Below are 17,831 nucleotides of genomic sequence, written 5' to 3' on the forward strand. Positions count from 1 at the left end.
GAGAGGCGGGGCGCGGCTGGTCCGGGGCGGCCGCGGCTCCATGGGGCTCCTGGGGCTCCTGAGCCTGCTGCACTCGGCCTTCTTCGGGGACCAGGTAGGGCGCGGGGGTCGGGCCGCTGGGGAGGGCTCCAGGCGGCGCGGGCACGGGGCGGGGTCCACACCGCGGGGACGCCGGGCGCGGCGGCGGGGGGCGCACGAGGGAGCGAGCGGAGGCTGCAGAGTCGGGGGTCTGGTGCGGTCGCCGTGGAGACGGTTGCCGGGGAAACAGCCTGGGGGGTTGGCGGGGCCGGGAGCCCCTCTCCTGCGCCGCAGCGACCCCCCCACACACACCCCGGGTCTGCGCAAGCGCAGGGCGCGCCCGGCCCAGCCCCCGGCCTCAGCGGGAGACCCTCGGACCCCTCCTCACTGCGGCGACGCCGAGGCTGCGCCCGCTGGGTTTGCGGGGAGGCTGCGGGGGCATCCTGCGGAGGCTCGGCCCTGCGCAGGGTGGGGGCCTGGGCCACGCCCTGCGCCTTTGGGCCTCAGTTTCCCCTTCTGGGTGCGAGCGTAAGGGCTGCTTTGACGTTCGCCGCGGCTGCTGTTCGTATCCGTCGGTTCCCGACCCCAGCGCGTCTCCAGCCTCCGGAATCGTTCCGAATCTCGCGGCCGTGACATGCCCCGTTGACGGGGAAACTGAGGCTGGGAGTGCAGCGGGGAGCCCAAGGTCACGCCTCGAGCAGGGCTGGAGCCTCGTTGCGGAGCGGAGGCGCCCGCAGAGGACGCGGCGGAGGGGCCGGGGAGCTGTCCGCGGTGCTGACGGAGACTCACGTCTGCCGGCTCGCCGCCGGGGAAACTGAGGCCCACAGTGGCGATCAGGTTTCGAGGCGCGGCTTGAACCGGCCTGTCCCACCCCTCCCCCACTTCCAGTGGCCTCCTCACCGGTCAGGGCCCTGCCCGGCCACCCAGCCCGCGACGGGCCTGTCTCTGTCCTCCCGCCATGACCTGCTGCCTTCAGGCCCCTTTCGGTCCCCACCCGGCTCCCGATGGGGGCCGTTCCTATTTCTGCCCCCAGCCCCTGGCACAGAGGAGACATCAGGGGACGGGGACAGCTCGAGGTCAGACTCAGAGGAGTCAAAGACAGTCCAAGAGTGAGCCAGGCTGAGGGCTTGCGGGGAGGCTTCACAGGCCGGGCGTGGGGAGTGAGTGGCCATTTGATGGAACTTCCCCCTTAACCCAGCAGTAGTGGGGGGCGTGGAGGACCCCAGGGAGGAGCCTGGGAAGGGGTGTGGGGCTAGGCCGCCCGTTCCACAATGGGAGACAGGGGAGGCCTCTCTCAGCCTTCTAAGGCCTGGGGGGCCATGGGGGGTTCTTTTGACAGTAAAATGTCTAATGTCTGAGTGTGGCTGTGGTTCAGGGATTTACAGGGTCTGGGATTTTAGTGCATTGTGGGTTTGTTCAGAGGCGTAATGTTCTGGAGATTTGGGGCCAAGGGCGCCCTGTCTTGGGGTCTCAGCCCTCCAGGTCCTGGGCACCTCCACAGGGATAAGGAGGGAGGCTCAGAGCCACTCCGGAGGCCTGGTTGGCATTCACGGGTGAACCCAGGCAACATGTTACCCAGACTAGGCCTCAGTTTCCCCATGTATACAAGGACAGGGCTGACCTTGGATCCCCCAAACCCCTGCCTGAGAGGGGCCTGGGGTGCTGAGACATCTGAAACTAAACAGGGAGGTGCAGTTCCACTCGGGGGAGAGGCAGGGGTTATCCAACCCACCCGCCCATTTAACAAGACTGGAAACTGAGGCCAGAGAGAGACATGCCTAGGGTTACACAGGGACGGCAAGGCTGAGCTGAAGCCAGGGCCCCGGGCTCTGCATCCCCCACCCCATTCCAGCCTCGCCCTGCCCTGCCCCGACTTGCCCTCGCCAAGCCCCACCGCGGGCCGTACCCCATGGCTCCAGCAGACACCCCCTGTGTCCCAAGCATGCACTGATCTTCCCTCAGCCTGGTACTACTCTCCCCTGACCACCGCTGTTCGCTTCTCTGGAGTCTCCAGCCTCCAGAAAACATCCCCTGTGTCTGCCTAATGCATTCCCTCTGCAGACCCAACCACCGGGGTCAGCTGCCTGCAGCTCTGGGGACTCCCACACAGCCAGGCCTAAGTGTTCTCGGCCCCTGGTAGTGCCGGCCCAGGCCGGGGCCTTCAGGTCGTCAGCTCAAGGCCCAGCAGGAAACAGCACAGGTCCTCCCATGCCGTGCCTGGGGGGCCTGGAACGCTCAGACCTTCACACTCTCCTGTCATTCCTGCAGCAGCCTTTGCAGAATCTTCTGCCTCCTCCCCATTTTACAGAGGAGGACACTGAGGGTTCAGCCGTGAATGCTTTGCCCGGGCTGCTCAGCCCAGGAAAAAAAAAATCACGCCTTCTGTTCCCCCCGGCCGCCTCCTCTTCTGTGCTGTGAGCCTGTTTCCAGAGCTTTAGAAAAGGCTGCTCCAAGCTGTAGGTTTGGGCTCTGGGTGTTACACCCTCAGGTAGCCTCCAGGGACCCATGGAGGATCCGGGACCCTGGAGAAGGGGGCTCCTGGGATCCCTGGCCCTTCCCTCCTCTGGCCTTTGGCCCATGAGGGTGAATCATGTGTGTGACTGACCAGGGGCAGAGACACATGGGGACAGAGATGGAGAGACAGACTGAGGGAGAGAGACAAACAGAGAGAGGAATGGGGGGGAGGAACAGAGTTACAGGAGGACCTGACCCTCTTCTGGGAAAACAGGGAGAGATGTGGGGTCCCAGGTGCTCCCCAGTGGGCTGCCTCTCCTCCCCTCCCCCCTGCCCACCAGGCAGGACCCTCAGGGAGCTCCAGCCTGGACCCGAGCCCTGACCCACCCTGACGCATCTGCACCAGGCCAGGCTGGACCTGTGGGGAGGGGGCAGGCCCTGCCCCAGCCCAGCCACTGCCCTGGGAACCCCTCCCCCGCCAAGATGCTGATGTAACATCCAGGATTTGATATTTTACTCTTACATTCTGCAAATCCAGACGCAGAAGATTTTAAGAGGCTGTTGCACCCTGTAATAAAGTGGGGGACACAGATCTTGGTCCTCGGGCGCCCCCTTCCCTTGGGGGGTTTCGGTCCCCCCCCACACACACACAGTCCCTTAGCCCGCGAGGAGGCCTGACGCCCTGCGGCCGCCGCCGGTCCCCGCCCCGGGCCGCCATTGGCTGTTGCCATGGCACCAGCCCGTCTTCCCGCGCCCTCATTGGCCGTCTCGCCCGCATCCCGCATCCCGCATCCTCCCCCCGCTCGCGGTGGTCTCGCCCAGCGGTAGGAGCGGCGGCGCTGCCTGCCCAGGCCCCGAGCGGGCTTTGTCCGCCCCGGAGCCCCTGCCCGTGCCACGGAGACCCCGGAGCCTGTGCTCCGAGGCCACCGGGCCGGGATTTCCGGTGGGGTCCGCGGAGCTGCGCAGAGGGAGGAGGCCCCACACCCGGGCACCCCGCCACCCCAGCTGCAAGTAAGCGGGTGTGGGTCCTCGGGGTGGAGGGCAGGGGGCGCGAGCTCCGCCTCGCGTCGAGGTTTTCCATTGCCCGTCAGCACAGACTCTGGGCCCTCCATTTCCCCAGGGTGGGAGCTGGAGGGGAAACTGAGTCCCAGTGAGTTGGGCCTCAGCATCTCTGCATCCGGTCCTGCGCACACACCCACTCGTGGGCTTCAACATCCGGACCTCCTGGAGGTGATCGGAGGGAGGGATGGACAGGCCTGCTGTGTGTCTAAGGGGGTGTTGCTGCACCTCTCTGGGCATCAGTTTCCCCCTCTGGAAAGACGGGGTTTGGATTAAAGGAAGGAGAAGGGCCCCTTTGGGTCTGGCTTCCCACCCGTGGGCTTCCCTCCCCTCCCCTCTCAATACGACCAGCCCCCAGCCATGGTGCCTTCAGGGAGTGAGCTCTCAGGAAGGCCCCCGGGAGGCTACAGTATGCAACCTGGGGCTGAAAGGCAGGCAGGAGGGCTTCGTGGAAGAAGGTGTACTGTGTGGGGTGGCAGGAGTTAGAAAAGGTGACCTGGCCAGGGCAACTGCGCATGCAAAGGCCTGAGAGAAGAGAGCCTCCAGTTTCCCAGGGCCTCGTGGTTACGTGGAGGAGTTGGAGCTTATCCTGAGGGCACTGGGGAGCCATGGGAGGTGTTTGAGCAGGGGAGTAATGAGATCTGACTTGTGACATTTCAAGCTCCCTCTGGCTGTGCATGAGGGATGGTGGGAGGCCAGGAAGAGACTGATCAGAATGTCCTGACAGAGAGGGGGTCAGGAGCTGGGGGAGGCACGATTCGCTGGGCAGAGCTTGGAGGGACCAGCTCAGTCTAATGAGGACCCAGAAGTGAGCACCGAGTGTGGGGAGAGGGAAGGTGTCTGGGGCTTGACTTGGGCCAGCTGAGAAGAGCCATGTAGGGGAGGCCTGTGTCTGGGGAGCAGGAGGGAGATGCGTGTTGTTTTCCACTTCATCTGCTCTTTCTGCCTGGCTGGGTATGGCATGGTGACCTCGGGTGGAACGCAGGGCCCCAGTCAGACCCCAGGGTCTCCCTGCATATGGCCCCCAACCCCAGGCCTGATCCCTGGTGGAGACCCCAACAGCCATGGACATCATCGAATCAGGATGGGAGGTGACGGCTGTGGTCCTCAGGCCGCCTGATTTCCAGTCCCCGTGCCCCTCCCACCCTGGCCTTGCCCACTTCTGCCCTGCAGAGGGGCAGCCCGAGGCGAGAGGGGGGCGGGTGTTGGGCCTCCAGCCTGAACTTCCAGCGCCTCCCAGGCAGGGTCTGGGTGCCAGTGATGTCGTGTTCCCTTCCTTACTGGGTCAGTTTCCCAGGGCCTCGGTCTCTCCCTCTGGGAACAGCTGACTGGTGGTCCCTAAGACTCAGGACAGACCAGGAATGAGCCACATGACACGGTGAGGCACATACTGGGTCCCCTGAGCAGGCGGGGACAGCCTGACCCCATCCTCCCACCTGGGACTGAGCTCCCTCCCCTACTCCTGTTCCAGCTGTGTCCCTGGTGACATCCAGGTGGGAGGGGAGGGGGTGGGGGGTCAGAGAATGAATAACAGGTGAATACATGTGTGTGGCCAGGTGGAGGAGGGAGGGGAGAAGCAGGTGGGCCGGACAGGGCCGGTGTGAGGAGGGGGCTCAGGCTGGCAGGGGGAGGTGGCGGAGCATGGGCTGCCATTGGTGCATCTGAGACAAAGGCGGAGGGAGGAGGCGAGCGCTGATGGGAAGGGAACAAAGAGGGAAGGGGGCGTGAGGGGGGCTCAGGCGGGAGGGCTGAGCCAAGGGAGGAGGCACCGGCCAGCTGGACAGAGGGAGGAGGCCAGGCTGGAGCCAGAAGGCAGCCAGAGGCACAAAGAAGCTAGTGGCACTGGCATAGCCAAGGGATGGGGCAGCCAGCCGGGACCAGCTGAAGGCTGCACGGAGGGTTCGGGCCACGCAGGTAGCCACCCTGAGCCGAGCCGGCGATGGGGGTGTGGGGCTGCTGGGGTGATGGTGGTGGGCTGGGGTTCGTCCGTCCAGCCGTTTCTGCACATCTTGGGTGTCACCCACTGACCTTCATGGTGTTTTTAGTGTCCATCAGCAGGGCCCACTGGTGGTCTGTCTGCCCAGCGTGCCTGGCTGTCAGCCTCTAGGCAGGCTGTGCTTTTGTGGGGGAGGGTCCTGTCTTTCTCTCTGTCTGTCGCCCTCTCTGGCTGTGAGCCTGGGGGTGCTGGGCTGGCCAGTCGGCCCACTAGGTTAGGCGGTCCCAGCTGTCAGGATGTGTCCTAGAGGCTGGGAAGGAGAGGCCGTCTGTCTGTCGGTTACCTGGTCAGTTGGACGTTCAGGTGTCTGTCCGTGGCCCCTCTGCCTCCCGTCGGGGCCACCTGTCTCATTTCACCTGCCCCTCTGCGCCCCGGATTCCCTGGACAGCACCTCCTGGGCCTGTACTGGTCCACACCAGTGACAACTGCCTGGGAATCCCAACCCAGGATCAGGCAGGAGGGCTGGGCCTTAGGTCAGGGGCCATCCGGAAGGCATCATGGCACCCTCCCCAGACCCACAGCTGAACCTTCTGACCCTGTGATTCCAGACGCTGCAGGAGCTGAAGATGACGAGCTCCGTGGCGTCCTACGAGCAGCTGGTGCGGCAGGTGGAGGCCTTGAAGGCCGAGAACAGCCACCTGAGGCAGGAGCTCCGGGATAACTCCAGCCACCTGTCCAAGCTGCAGACAGAGACGTCGGGCATGAAGGTGGGGGCCTGCATGGAGGAGGTGGCTAAGGTCCCAGGGGGTGGCCTCTGGCAGCCCAGTGCAGTGGCCAATGCCTCCCCACCCTTTTTCCCGTCCCTGCAGGAGGTGTTGAAGCATCTGCAGGGGAAGCTGGAGCAGGAGGCCCGAGTGCTGGTGTCCTCGGGACAGACGGAGGTGCTAGAGCAGCTGAAAGGTGAGCATTGGGGCCACGCGCGGAGGGAGCGAGGGAGGCTGAGGGGAGAGGCAGGCAGGGCCGCTGACCTCCGCCATCTCTGCCCATCCAGCCCTGCAGATGGACATCGCCAGCCTGTACAACCTCAAATTCCAGCCGCCTGCCCTGGGCCCGGAACCTGCTGCCCGGACCCCCGAGGGCAGCCCGGTACATGGCTCCGGGCCCTCTAAGGACAGCCTTGGGGAGCTGAGCCGGGCCACCATCCGGCTGCTGGAGGAACTGGACCGGGAACGGTGAGCGCACGTGGGACCCAGGCCTTGGGCAGCCAGGACGTGACTCCGCCCCCGACGGGCTCTGCCCTCGAATTCGTCCATCCGCATGTGGCCCCGCCCCCACACTCCCCACCCACTCGCATACGGCACCGCCCACCGAACAAACCCCGCCCACCTCAGCCTCTTCCCCACGTGGCTCTCCGCCCCCTCTACGGCCTGGCTGACAAAGATGGGGGAGGTTCCTGGCTGAGAGAAAGGCTCCTTGGCGACGTCCCCAGGGGTCCGGGACACGCAGGCGTCGCTAGGGACCAGGCTGTGTCCAGGGGCAGGGTTCAGCCAGGCCTGGAGCCAGAGGGGCTCAAAGCAATGTTTGTAGAGAGCGAGCCGTGACCCAGGAAACGTGGGCTCAGGGCCAGCAGAGGGAGGTAGGGTCCGCGCACTCTGTGCTGCTCAGCCCGGTCGTGTGGGGTCGGACGGGGCCATTGCGAGAGCAGCATGGAGTTGTCTGTGCTCTGCTGTGGGATCTCACTCAGCTCCCCTAAACCCTCCCAGCCTGACTCCTGCCCGGTAAAGTGGGAGTGGCCGTGTCTCCCACACGGGGTTAAGGGACATCTCTGTGGCATCTGGGGCACTTTGAGCCTGAAGCTGCCTTATAAGCTGAGAAGTGTTAGAGGCAGAACAGTCTCCCTCAGTCTCTCTTCAAGGATGAGAATTTCCAAAGGAAGTGCTTTTTTTTTTTTTTCTTTTCTTTTTTTTTGAGACGGAGTTTCATTCTTGTTGCCCAGACTGGAGTGCAATGGTGTGATCTTGGCTCACTACAACTCCCATCTCCCGTGTTCAAGCAATTCTCCTCCCGCAGCCTCCCGAGTAGCTGGGATTACAGATGTGAACGACCATGCCCGTCTAATTTTGTATTTTTTAGTAGAGATGGAGTTTCGCCATCTTGGCTGGTCTCGAACTCCTGACCTCAGGTGATGTGCCCACCTTGACCTCCCAAAGTGCTGGGATTACAGGCGTGAGCCACCGAGCCAGGCTGACTGGCTATTTAAAAAAAATTTTTTTTTCTTTTCATAGAGGGGTCTGGCTATGTCGCCCAGCATCCCCCAGTTAATTTCAGCACCCCCCGCTTACCCTGGCGTGGGGAGCGCCACGGAAAGACATTGTCTTGCTGCCTGCTAGACTTGGCATACAGTGAGCCCCAGCAAGTGACACGAACATCAAAATAAACGCCACATGTACACGGGGCCGCCCTCCCTGACCTTCTCCCCCAGGTGTTTCCTGCTGAATGAGATTGAGAAGGAGGAGAAGGAGAAGCTCTGGTACTACTCTCAGCTGCAGGGCCTGTCCAAGCGCCTGGAAGAGCTGCCGCACGTGGAGACGGTGAGCGAGCTGGGGAGCCAGGGGGCAGCGCGCCCGCCCCACCTCGAGTTGGGAAGCGGCTTGGGGAGGAATGGGACACAGCCCCGGCGCCCCTCACCGTGGCCGGCCCGCTGCGTGGGGAGGAAAGGAACCCAGCCCCGGCGCCCCTCACAGTGGCCCACCTGCAGCGTGGGGAGGAAAGGGACCCAGCCCAGGCGCCCCTCACCGTGGCCCACCTGCAGCGTGGGGAGGAAAGGGACCCAGCCCCGGCGCCCCTCACCGTGGCCCACCTGCAGCGTGGGGAGGAAAGGGACCCAGCCCAGGCGCCCCTCACCGTGGCCGGCCCGCTGCGTGGGGAGGAAAGGAACCCAGCCCCGGCGCCCCTCACAGTGGCCCACCTGCAGCGTGGGGAGGAAAGGGACCCAGCCCAGGCGCCCCTCACCGTGGCCCACCTGCAGCGTGGGGAGGAAAGGGACCCAGCCCCGGCGCCCCTCACCGTGGCCCACCTGCAGCGTGGGGAGGAAAGGGACCCAGCCCAGGCGCCCCTCACCGTGGCCGGCCCGCTGCGTGGGGAGGAAAGGAACCCAGCCCCGGCGCCCCTCACAGTGGCCCACCTGCAGCGTGGGGAGGAAAGGGACCCAGCCCAGGCGCCCCTCACCGTGGCCGGCCCGCTGCGTGGGGAGGAAAGGGACCCAGCCCCGGCGCCCCTCACTGTGGCCCTCCCCCTGCGTGGGGAGGAAAGGGACCCAGCCCTGGCGCCCCTCACCGTGGCCCTCCCGCTCTCCCCAGCAGTTTTCGATGCAGATGGACCTGATACGGCAGCAGCTGGAGTTCGAGGCCCAGCACATCCGCTCACTGATGGAGGAGCGCTTTGGCACCTCGGACGAGATGGTGCAGCGGGCGCAGGTGCGGCGGTAGGCGGGATCCTGTGCCAATGGGCGACTCGGAGTGCAGAGATTGTCATGGGCGGGGGCTGGGGTAATGCGAGGAGTTTTAGGTCTCCTGGGTTGGAGGGGTCTGGTTCAGGAGGCGGGGCCAGAAGCTGGAGGTGGTGGTGGGTGGTCAGAGGCGGCTTAGGGCAGCCTGAGCACAAGAGTGGTGCGAGGGGACAGTGGCTGGTGGCGTGGCCTGTGGGCCAGATCGGGGGTGGGTGGGGCCTAGAAGGACGAGGTCTAGGTTCTGGGTGGAGCCCAAGTGAGAAGTGGGAGGAGTCGGAGCCGGGGATGGGCTACATAGGGTGGGGGGCTAGAAGGATAAAGCAGGAGACAGTGGGTGGGGTCTTAGGGTACAGGCAGGGCTGGATCAGGGAGAAGGCAGAGTCAGTGTCCAGGTCATCCCCGGAAGAGGCAGGGTCAGAGCCCAGGATGCAGTTATTCCAGGTGGGGTCATCCAAGGGAGAAGCAGGGTTGGGGCCCAGGGCAAGGTCATTCCAGGGAGGTGGGGTCAGAGCTCAGGGTGGGGTCATCCCAGGCAGAAGGCGGGGTCAGAGCCCAGAGTGGGGATGGGGTGGGGGCGTCATCCCAGGGAGAGGCAAGATTAGAGCCTAGGACGGGGTCGGAGCCAGGGGCTGGGGTCATCCGAGGCAGAAGGCGGGGTCGGAGCCGGGGGCGGGACCATTCGAGGCCAAAGGTGGGGTTGGGGGCGGGGCCATCCAAGGCATAAGGCGGGGTCGGAGCCAGGGGCGGGTTCAGTCCCAGCACTAGCCCTGATGTTCTCCTGAGCAGATCCGCGCCTCGCGCCTGGAACAGATTGACAAGGAGTTGCTGGAGGCACAGGACCGAGTGCAGCAGACGGAGCCCCAGGTACTGGGTGGGGCGGAGCCAAGGCCCAGGCAGAACGGGACTCCTAGGGTCCCACTTGCCCCCACCCACATCATGGGCGAGCAGCTGGCATTAGCAGATTCGGTGCTTTTTGGGGTGCTCTTGGACTGTACCCCTGAGCCTGGTGCTCTCCGGCAGGCCTTGCTGGCGGTGAAGTCGATGCCGGTGGACGAGGACCACGAGACAGAGGTCCCCACACACCCAGAGGATGGCACCCCTCAGCCAGGCAACAGCAAGGTGAGGGGCAGGGTCCAACGTGAGTGGGAGTCGGTTGTCTGGGTTGGGGAGGATCGGACCTGCATCCCTGCCAGTTGTGGTGCCTTCCCACGCCTCCATCCAGCACCCCCTCGGGTGTAGGAAGCCCCCCCCCCCGGAGTTCAGCTCATGGAGAAGCTGGGGGCCCGGCGAGGTGGATGGGGAAATGCGTCCCGTAGCTGGGGCCAGGGGTACCGTAGACATCCCTGTAGAGCCCCGACTGTGTACGGCCACCCTAGGAATGCCGGGTGAGGGGGTTTAGCCTCCCAGACCCCCAATCTGTCCCCCAGGTGTGCATGGGGCTGCTCTTGGGATGGGGCAGGGACAGGGCTCCGACCAGGTTTCCAGGTGTCCGGCGGCAGGTGAGGGACCCCCCACCCTGACCCTGATCCTTCCCTGCCCCCAGGTGGAGGTGGTCTTCTGGCTGTTGTCCATGTTGGCGACGCGTGACCAGGAGGATACTGCGCGCACGCTGCTGGCCATGTCCAGCTCGCCGGAGAGCTGCGTGGCCATGCGCCGCTCGGGCTGCCTGCCGCTGCTGCTGCAGATCCTCCACGGCACCGGCACTGAGGCCGGGGGTCGCGCCGGGGCTCCAGGGGCGCCGGGGGCCAAGGACGCGCGCATGCGTGCCAACGCGGCTCTGCACAACATCGTCTTCTCGCAGCCGGACCAGGGCCTGGCGCGCAAGGAGATGCGCGTCCTGCACGTGCTGGAGCAGATCCGCGCCTACTGCGAGACGTGCTGGGACTGGCTGCAGGCCCGGGAGGGCGGACCCGACGGAGGCGGAGCCAGTGGCGGTGAGTGCTGGGCCTTGGGGTGGGGGCGCCTGTGCAGTTAACGGGCAGCCAGGACTTCCTGTGGGGATGGGCGACTAAACCCTGCTGCCTTCTGGAGCTGGAGGCAGTTGACCTCAAAGGTAATCCAGGGGCTGGGCACGGTGACTCTCACTCCAGTAATTCCAGCACTTTGGGAGGCTGAAGCAGGAGAATTGCTTGAGCCCAAGGATCTGAGGCCGCAGTGATCTGAGGTCGCACCACTGCACTCCAGCCTGGGCAACTGAGGGAGACCTTGTCTCATAATTTTGATTTTTTTTTCGAGACGGAGTTTCGCTCTTGTTACCCAGGCTGGAGTGCAATGGCGCGATCTCGGCTCACCGCAGCCTCCGCCTCCTGGGTTCAGGCGATTCTCCTGCCTCAGCTCCCGAGTAGCTGGGATTACAGGCGCGCACCACCATGCCCAGCTAATTTTTGTATTTTTAGTAGAGACGGGGTTTCACCATGTTGATCAGGATGGTCTTGATCTCCTGACCTTGTGATCCACCCGCCTTGGCCTCCCAAAGTGCCGGGATTACAGGTGTGAGCCACCGCGCCTGGCCAATTTTTATTTTTTTAAAAAGGACAGGGGCACAGCTAACCCCAGGAACTACCTCACATCCCTTCCCAAGCTGAGTGAGGGAGGCCACCCCTTCATCCTGTCTTAAAGAGGTTGGGAAAAGAAGTCTCAGCTCTGCAGCCGTTTGCAAAGCTCCTGGGATTCTTCAGGCTTGGGGGGTGGGGACCTTTGGGAGTCGACTGGGACAGTTCTCAGGAACGAGGGGTCTGATCTGGTCCCTTTCCCACAGCCCCGGTCCCCATCGAGCCGCAGATCTGCCAGGCCACCTGTGCGGTGATGAAGCTGTCCTTTGATGAGGAATACCGCCGTGCCATGAACGAGTTAGGTGAGTGCCCCAGCTCCTCTGGGGAACCATCCTCCAGCCCCCCAGCAGGTGGTGTCTCCTCAGCTGCCAAGGGACAGAGGCTGGGCCATTTGAGCTTCTGGAGTCAGGGACATACTCCCTGGAGTCACCCAGCACCTGCTATGAGTGGACCGTCATTCTGGGTCCCCTCTCCCCATGAGCTGCCTGTGGCCTCCCAGTTTGGTTCAAGGCCTCTGGGGGTGGCTTTTCAGCCACAGTTTCCCTGGGGCTCAGAACACGAAACAGCAAAGATACAAGATATGCACAGAATCGGAGCTGTGGGTGGCGTTCTGTTTGGGGACATAACATCTTCTCTTTGTCAGTGTAACAGTAATTGAGGCAGGATAAGGCTGCTCAGAACTGTAATCCCAGCACTCGGGGAGGCTGAGGCAGGAGGATCGCTTTAGCCCAGGAGTTTGAGACCAGGCTGGGCAACATAGTAAGACCTCACGACTATTAAAAAAAAAAAAAAAAAAAAACTAGTGCTAGCTATGAGGCTGAGGTGGGATGATTGCTTGAGCTCAGGTGGTCAAAGGTACCGTGAGCCATGATCGTGCCCCTGCACTCCAGCCTGGGCAAGAGGCAGACCCCATCTAAAAAACAAAAATCTTCAGAGCCATAACTTTTTTTAATTTTATAGAGATGGGGTTTCACCAAGTTGGCTAGGCTGTGCTCGAACTCCTGACCTCAGGTGATCCACCTGCCTTGGCCTCCCAAAACTGCCAGGATCACAGGCGTGAGCCACTGCGCCCGGCCAACTTTTTCTTTTCAAGACAGAGTCTCGCTCTGTCGCCCAGGCCGGAGTGCAGTGGCGCGGTCTCGGCTCACTGTAACCTGTGCCTCCTGGGTCAGGCGATTCTCCTGCTTCAGCCGCTGCACCAGCCGAAGCCCGGCTCCTTCCTGAGGCTGCAGGATGGGCTGCGCTGACTGACACATTGTGCTCCTATTGACACTCCAGTGGCTCCCAATCCTGGCTGCTGGGACTCGTGCTGTGTCAACATGGTGTACCCATTTCACTCTGACACAGCCCCTAACTCACTTCCCCTAAGGGCGTCTCCACTGACCCACCCCTGGCCTGAGAACACATTTGCCTCCGTCTTCTCTGAAGGGGAGAGAAGTCACAGCTCTGTGCTGGGGACACAGCTCTCCATCTGATGGTCTTGTGTGACTCGGGGGCCTTCCCTAAGGCACCTATCACACAGGGCAGGGAAGAGCATTCCGGGCAGGGGGAGCAGGTGCAGCGGCCCAGCGGCTGGAGGAAGTGTGAGCCAGGCTGAGGGCTGCAGGAGGCAGGGGTGGCAGTCACAGGGCAATGGCGGTACCCCCCGTGGGTTTGGCAGCAGGGTGAGGCCGTACCAGCTGCTGGAGGAGGGCTCAGAGTTGAGCCTGGAAGGGGGCTTAAGAGGGGAGGTATGGGGGTAGGAAGGGCATCTGGGCAGGAGCAGTAGGTGGGCACAGGCTGGGGGAAGCAAGGCAGGGTTGTCCCGCCGTCTGCCAACCTCACCGGGTCCCCACAGGTGGGCTGCAGGCCGTGGCGGAGCTGCTGCAGGTTGACTACGAGATGCACAAGATGACCCGGGACCCGCTGAACCTGGCGCTGCGCCGCTACTCGGGCATGACCCTCACCAACCTCACCTTCGGGGACGTGGCCAACAAGGTGCCTGGGGCAGCCGGTTGGTGGGGCTGGCACGCTCCTCATCCAGGCTTGCAGGGGCAAGCTGAGCCTCCTTCCAGTCTTCATCCTGGCCTTGAAACAGCCTGGGAGCTGGGGCCAGTTGTCCCCAATTTACAGACGGGTAGACTGAGGCCCAGAGCGAGGTTGGTGGGGCGGTGGGAGCCCATGCTGAACTTCCTCCGCCCAGCCATGTCCTCACAGCTGCCTGCAGAACACGCGCCTCATCTTAGAGGGGGCCTCTGGGACCCAGAGGCCGTGTGTCCGCCCTGGTCAGGGCCTCAGTTTCCTGACCTGAGCATGGGCTAACCCTCCCCTGTGGCGCTCAGGACCAGCAGGGTTCCAGGTTTGCAGCTGTAGCACACAGCCAGGGCTGGAAGGTGACAGGCATGGTCTCCTTGCTCCACCCAATGACCCTGGCTATGTCACCCCGTCACAGGCCACCCTGTGTGCACGCCGGGGCTGCATGGAGGCCATCGTGGCCCAGCTGGCCTCAGACAGCGAGGAGCTCCACCAGGTACAGGGCGCTGGGCAGCCTTCCATGGCATCCCTGTTGGGCAGGGGCCCCTCCCCAGGGTGTGATGGGCTGGAGGGGGGTTCCCGCCCGACTCTGTGCAGCGTGACACTTGCTGTAGGGCCTGGACCCTAGTCCCACCACACCTGCCCCTCACCCTGCCCAGGTGGTGTCCAGCATCCTCCGCAACCTCTCCTGGCGGGCCGACATCAACAGCAAGAAGGTGCTGAGGGAGGCGGGCAGTGTGGCCGCCCTGGTGCAGTGCGTCCTGCGGGCCACCAAGGTGGGCACTTTGTGGGTCACAGGGGTTGAGGTAGGGGAGCAGCCATGGTTCTTCAGTCACTGGGTAGGGAGACGACGGCGGCAGGGGGTGAGCTCTCCGACTTGGGAAGAAACCAAGTTGAACAACTCACTGCTTAGCAGGTTGTTCAGCCTCAGGCGGGCGGCATCTCCCTCTTCCTGTCACTGCTCTTTGAGAGTGAGTGTAAGCTGGGCGCGGTGGCTCACTTCACATCAGGAGTTCTAGACCATTTGGCCAACATGGTCAAATCCTGTCTCTACGAGAGAAAAAAAAAAATCAGCCAGGCATGGTGGCGCGTGCCTGTAATCCCAGTTACTCAGGAGGGTGAGGAAGGAGAATCCCTTGAACCTGGGAGGCTGAGGTTGCAGTGAGCTGAGACTGCACCACTGCACTCCAGTCTGGGTGACAGCAAGACTGCATCTCAAAAAAAAAACACCTCACTGATGGACGAGCTCGGTGGCTCATGCCTGTAGTCCCACCTCCTTGGGAGGCCAAGGCAGGAGGATCACCTGAGGTCAGGAGTTCAAGACCAGCCTGGTAAAACTCCCCCCATCTCTACAAAAAATACAAAAAAATTAGCCGGTGGTGGTGGTGGCGCGTGCCTGTAATCCCAGCTGCTTGGGAGGCTGAGGCAGGAGAATCACTTGAACCCGGGAGGCAGAGGTTGCAGTGAGCTGAGATTGCACCATTGTACTCCACAGCCTGGGCAACAAGAGCGAAAGTCCGTCTCAAAAAAAAAAAAAAAAATTCACAGAAAAGCTGGTGTGGGAGCCTTTCCTCCCGCCCCACTCAGGCCCTGATCTGCCCCTCCCGCCCCCACCCAGGAGTCCACCCTGAAGAGCGTGCTCAGCGCCCTGTGGAACCTGTCTGCGCACAGCACGGAGAACAAGGCGGCCATCTGCCAGGTGGACGGCGCCCTGGGCTTCCTGGTGAGCACCCTGACCTACAGGTGCCAGAGCAACTCGCTGGCCATCATCGAGAGCGGCGGCGGCATCCTGCGCAACGTGTCCAGCCTGATCGCCACGCGGGAGGACTACAGGTCAGCCCCCACCCAGGCAGTGGCCCTTGGGGCAGGTGGGCAGGCAGGGAGGGGTCTGGACTGGGCACTGTCCTCCCATGAACGGACGGTCCCAAGGCTTCCCAGGGACTGCTATTATCAGCATAAGTACCTCCCAAACCCTGCCTGAGATACACCAAAATGCAGATTACATTAAAAATGCCTTCAGGCCGGGCACGTTGGCTCACGCCTGTAATCCCAGCACTTTGGGAGGCCGAGGCGGGTGGATCACGAGGTCAAGAGATCGAGACCATCCTGGTCAACATGGTGAAACCCCGTCTCTACTAAAAATACAAAAAATTAGCTGGGCATGGTGGCGCGTGCCTGTTAATCCCAGCTACTCGGGAGGCTGAGGCGGGAGAATTGCCTGAACCCAGGAGGCGGAGGTTGCGGTGAGCCGAGATCGCGCCATTGCACTCCAGCCTGGGTAACAAGAGCGGAACTCCGTCTAAAAAATAAAAATAAAAAATGCCTTCAAGCTGGGCGGGATGCCTCAGACCTGAAATGCCAGCACTTGGGAGGCAGGAGGATCACCTGAGCCCAGGAATTTGAGACCAGCCTGGCCAACATAATGAGACCCCTGTCTCTACTTGAAATACACACCAGGCGCGGTGGCTCATGCCGGTAATCCCAGCCAGCTGGGACACTGAGGGAGGACAGTCCCTTGAACTTGGGAGGTGGAGGTTTTATAGAGCTGAGATCACACCTAGCACTCCAGCCTGAGCAAGGAGTGAAACTCCATGCCCCCCCCGGCCCCCACACAAAAAAATTGCCCGGCACGATGGTTCACGCCTGTAATCCCAGCACTCTGGGAGGCTGAGACGGCTGGATGACCTGAGGTTGGGAGTTTGAGACCAGCCTGACCAACACGGAGAAACTCATCTCTACTAAAAATACAAAATTATCGGGGTATGGTGGCACATACCTGTCATCCCAGCTACTCGGGAGGCTTAGGCTTGAACCTGGGAGGCGGAGGTTCCGGTGAGCTGAGATCTCGCCACTGCACTCCAGCCCGGGCGACAAGAGTGAAACTATCTCAAGGAAGAAAGAAAAGAAAAAAAGCAATGAGCTGGGCTTGGTGTGCGCCTGTAGTTCCAGCTACTTGAGAGGCTGAGGTAGAAGGATGGCTGGAGCACAGGAGGCTGAGGCTGCAGTGAGCCGTGATGGCCTCCAGCCTGGCGACAGGATGAGACCCCGTCTCAAGTTTATTTTAAAATCGATACGTCTTCCTTAAAACATTTATTAATGAGGAACATCTATGAAAATAAACATACGGCCGGGCGCGGTGGCTCACGCCTGTAATCCCAGCACTTTGGGAGGCCGAGACGGGTGGATCACAAGGTCAAGAGATCGAGACCATCCCGGTCAACATGGTGAAACCCCGTCTCTACTAAAAATACAAAAATTAGCTGGGCACGGTGGCGCGTGCCTGTAATCCCAGCTACTCGGGAGGCTGAGGCAGGAGAATTGCCTGAACCCAGGAGGCGGAAGTTGCAGTGAGCCGAGATCGCGCCATTGCACTCCAGCCTGGGCAACAAGAGCGGAACTCCGTCTCAAAAAAAAAAAAAAAAAAGAAAAGAAACATACTTTTAATTGAAGTGCATTCCACATATTACCCGGCTTCGCTTCTGCTAAAACTAACTTACTGGCCGGGCGCGGCGGCTCACGCCTGTCATCCCAGCACTGTGGGAAGCTGAGGTGGGTGGGTCACTGGAGGTCAGGAGTTCAAGACCAGCCCGGCCAACGTGGAGAAGCCCCATCTCTACTAAAAATACAAACTTTAGCCGGGGCGGGGGGTGGCACCTGTAATCCCAGCTACTTGGGAGGCTGAGGCCAGAGAATCGCTTGAACCCAGGAGGAAGAGGCTGCAGTGAGCCAAGACGGCGCCACTGCACTCCAGCCTGGGTGACAAGAGCAAGACTCTGTCTTAAAAAATAACAAAAACAAACAAAATACAGAAATCAGCCGGGCATGGTGGCACACACCTGTAATCCCAGCTACTTAGAAGGCTGAGGCAGGAGAATCCCTTGAACCCGGGACATGGAGGTTACAGTGAGTCAAGATCACGCCATTGCACTCCAGCCCGGGCAACACGAGTGAAACTCCGTCTCAGGAAAATAAAATCATTAAAATTAAACAGTTAAGTAATATTTTATTAAAAATATGTAGATATTTATAAAAACACAAAATAGTATTTTTAGCTGGTCATCGTGGCTGATGCCTGTAATCCCAGCACTTTGGGAGGCTGAGGTGGGAGGATCATCTCAGCCAAGGAGTTGGAGGCTGCCGTGAGCCATGAGCCCTGCAGTGCACTCCACGCTGTATGACAGAGGGAGCCTCTGTCTCAGAAAAATAGATACAGGCAGAATCCATCTAACTATATCCCCAGTATCACAGAGAATATATTCTTCATGCTGTTTTTTACTTACTTTTTTTTTTT

General features: G+C 61.8%; 1 protein-coding gene across 7 annotated transcripts in view; it reads left to right on the top strand.

Moving 5' to 3' along the window:
- The window catches only part of APC2 (APC regulator of Wnt signaling pathway 2), a 26,562-nt gene continuing 8,731 nt past the window's right edge, over positions 1–17,831 (top strand). Inside the window, exons 1-14 of one of the 7 annotated variants that reach the window (XM_035285670.3) lie at positions 1–94; positions 6,076–6,234; positions 6,337–6,427; positions 6,519–6,699; positions 7,950–8,058; positions 8,827–8,943; positions 9,762–9,839; positions 9,996–10,094; positions 10,519–10,909; positions 11,734–11,829; positions 13,365–13,504; positions 13,959–14,036; positions 14,200–14,316; positions 15,159–15,373. In XM_035285670.3, coding sequence (XP_035141561.3) covers positions 41–94; positions 6,076–6,234; positions 6,337–6,427; positions 6,519–6,699; positions 7,950–8,058; positions 8,827–8,943; positions 9,762–9,839; positions 9,996–10,094; positions 10,519–10,909; positions 11,734–11,829; positions 13,365–13,504; positions 13,959–14,036; positions 14,200–14,316; positions 15,159–15,373 — 1,925 coding nt within the window. In that variant the 5' untranslated portion in view covers positions 1–40. Of the gene's footprint in view, positions 95–3,277; positions 3,484–4,781; positions 4,910–5,338; positions 5,446–6,075; positions 6,235–6,336; positions 6,428–6,518; positions 6,700–7,949; positions 8,059–8,826; positions 8,944–9,761; positions 9,840–9,995; positions 10,095–10,518; positions 10,910–11,733; positions 11,830–13,364; positions 13,505–13,958; positions 14,037–14,199; positions 14,317–15,158; positions 15,374–17,831 lie in introns of those variants that run through there. The other 6 variants (XM_035285671.3, XM_035285672.3, XM_078361352.1 and 3 more) reach the window with 6 other exon arrangements.

Source organism: Callithrix jacchus, chromosome 22, assembly GCF_049354715.1.
Source record: "Callithrix jacchus isolate 240 chromosome 22, calJac240_pri, whole genome shotgun sequence".
Classification (NCBI taxonomy): domain Eukaryota; kingdom Metazoa; phylum Chordata; class Mammalia; order Primates; family Cebidae; genus Callithrix; species Callithrix jacchus.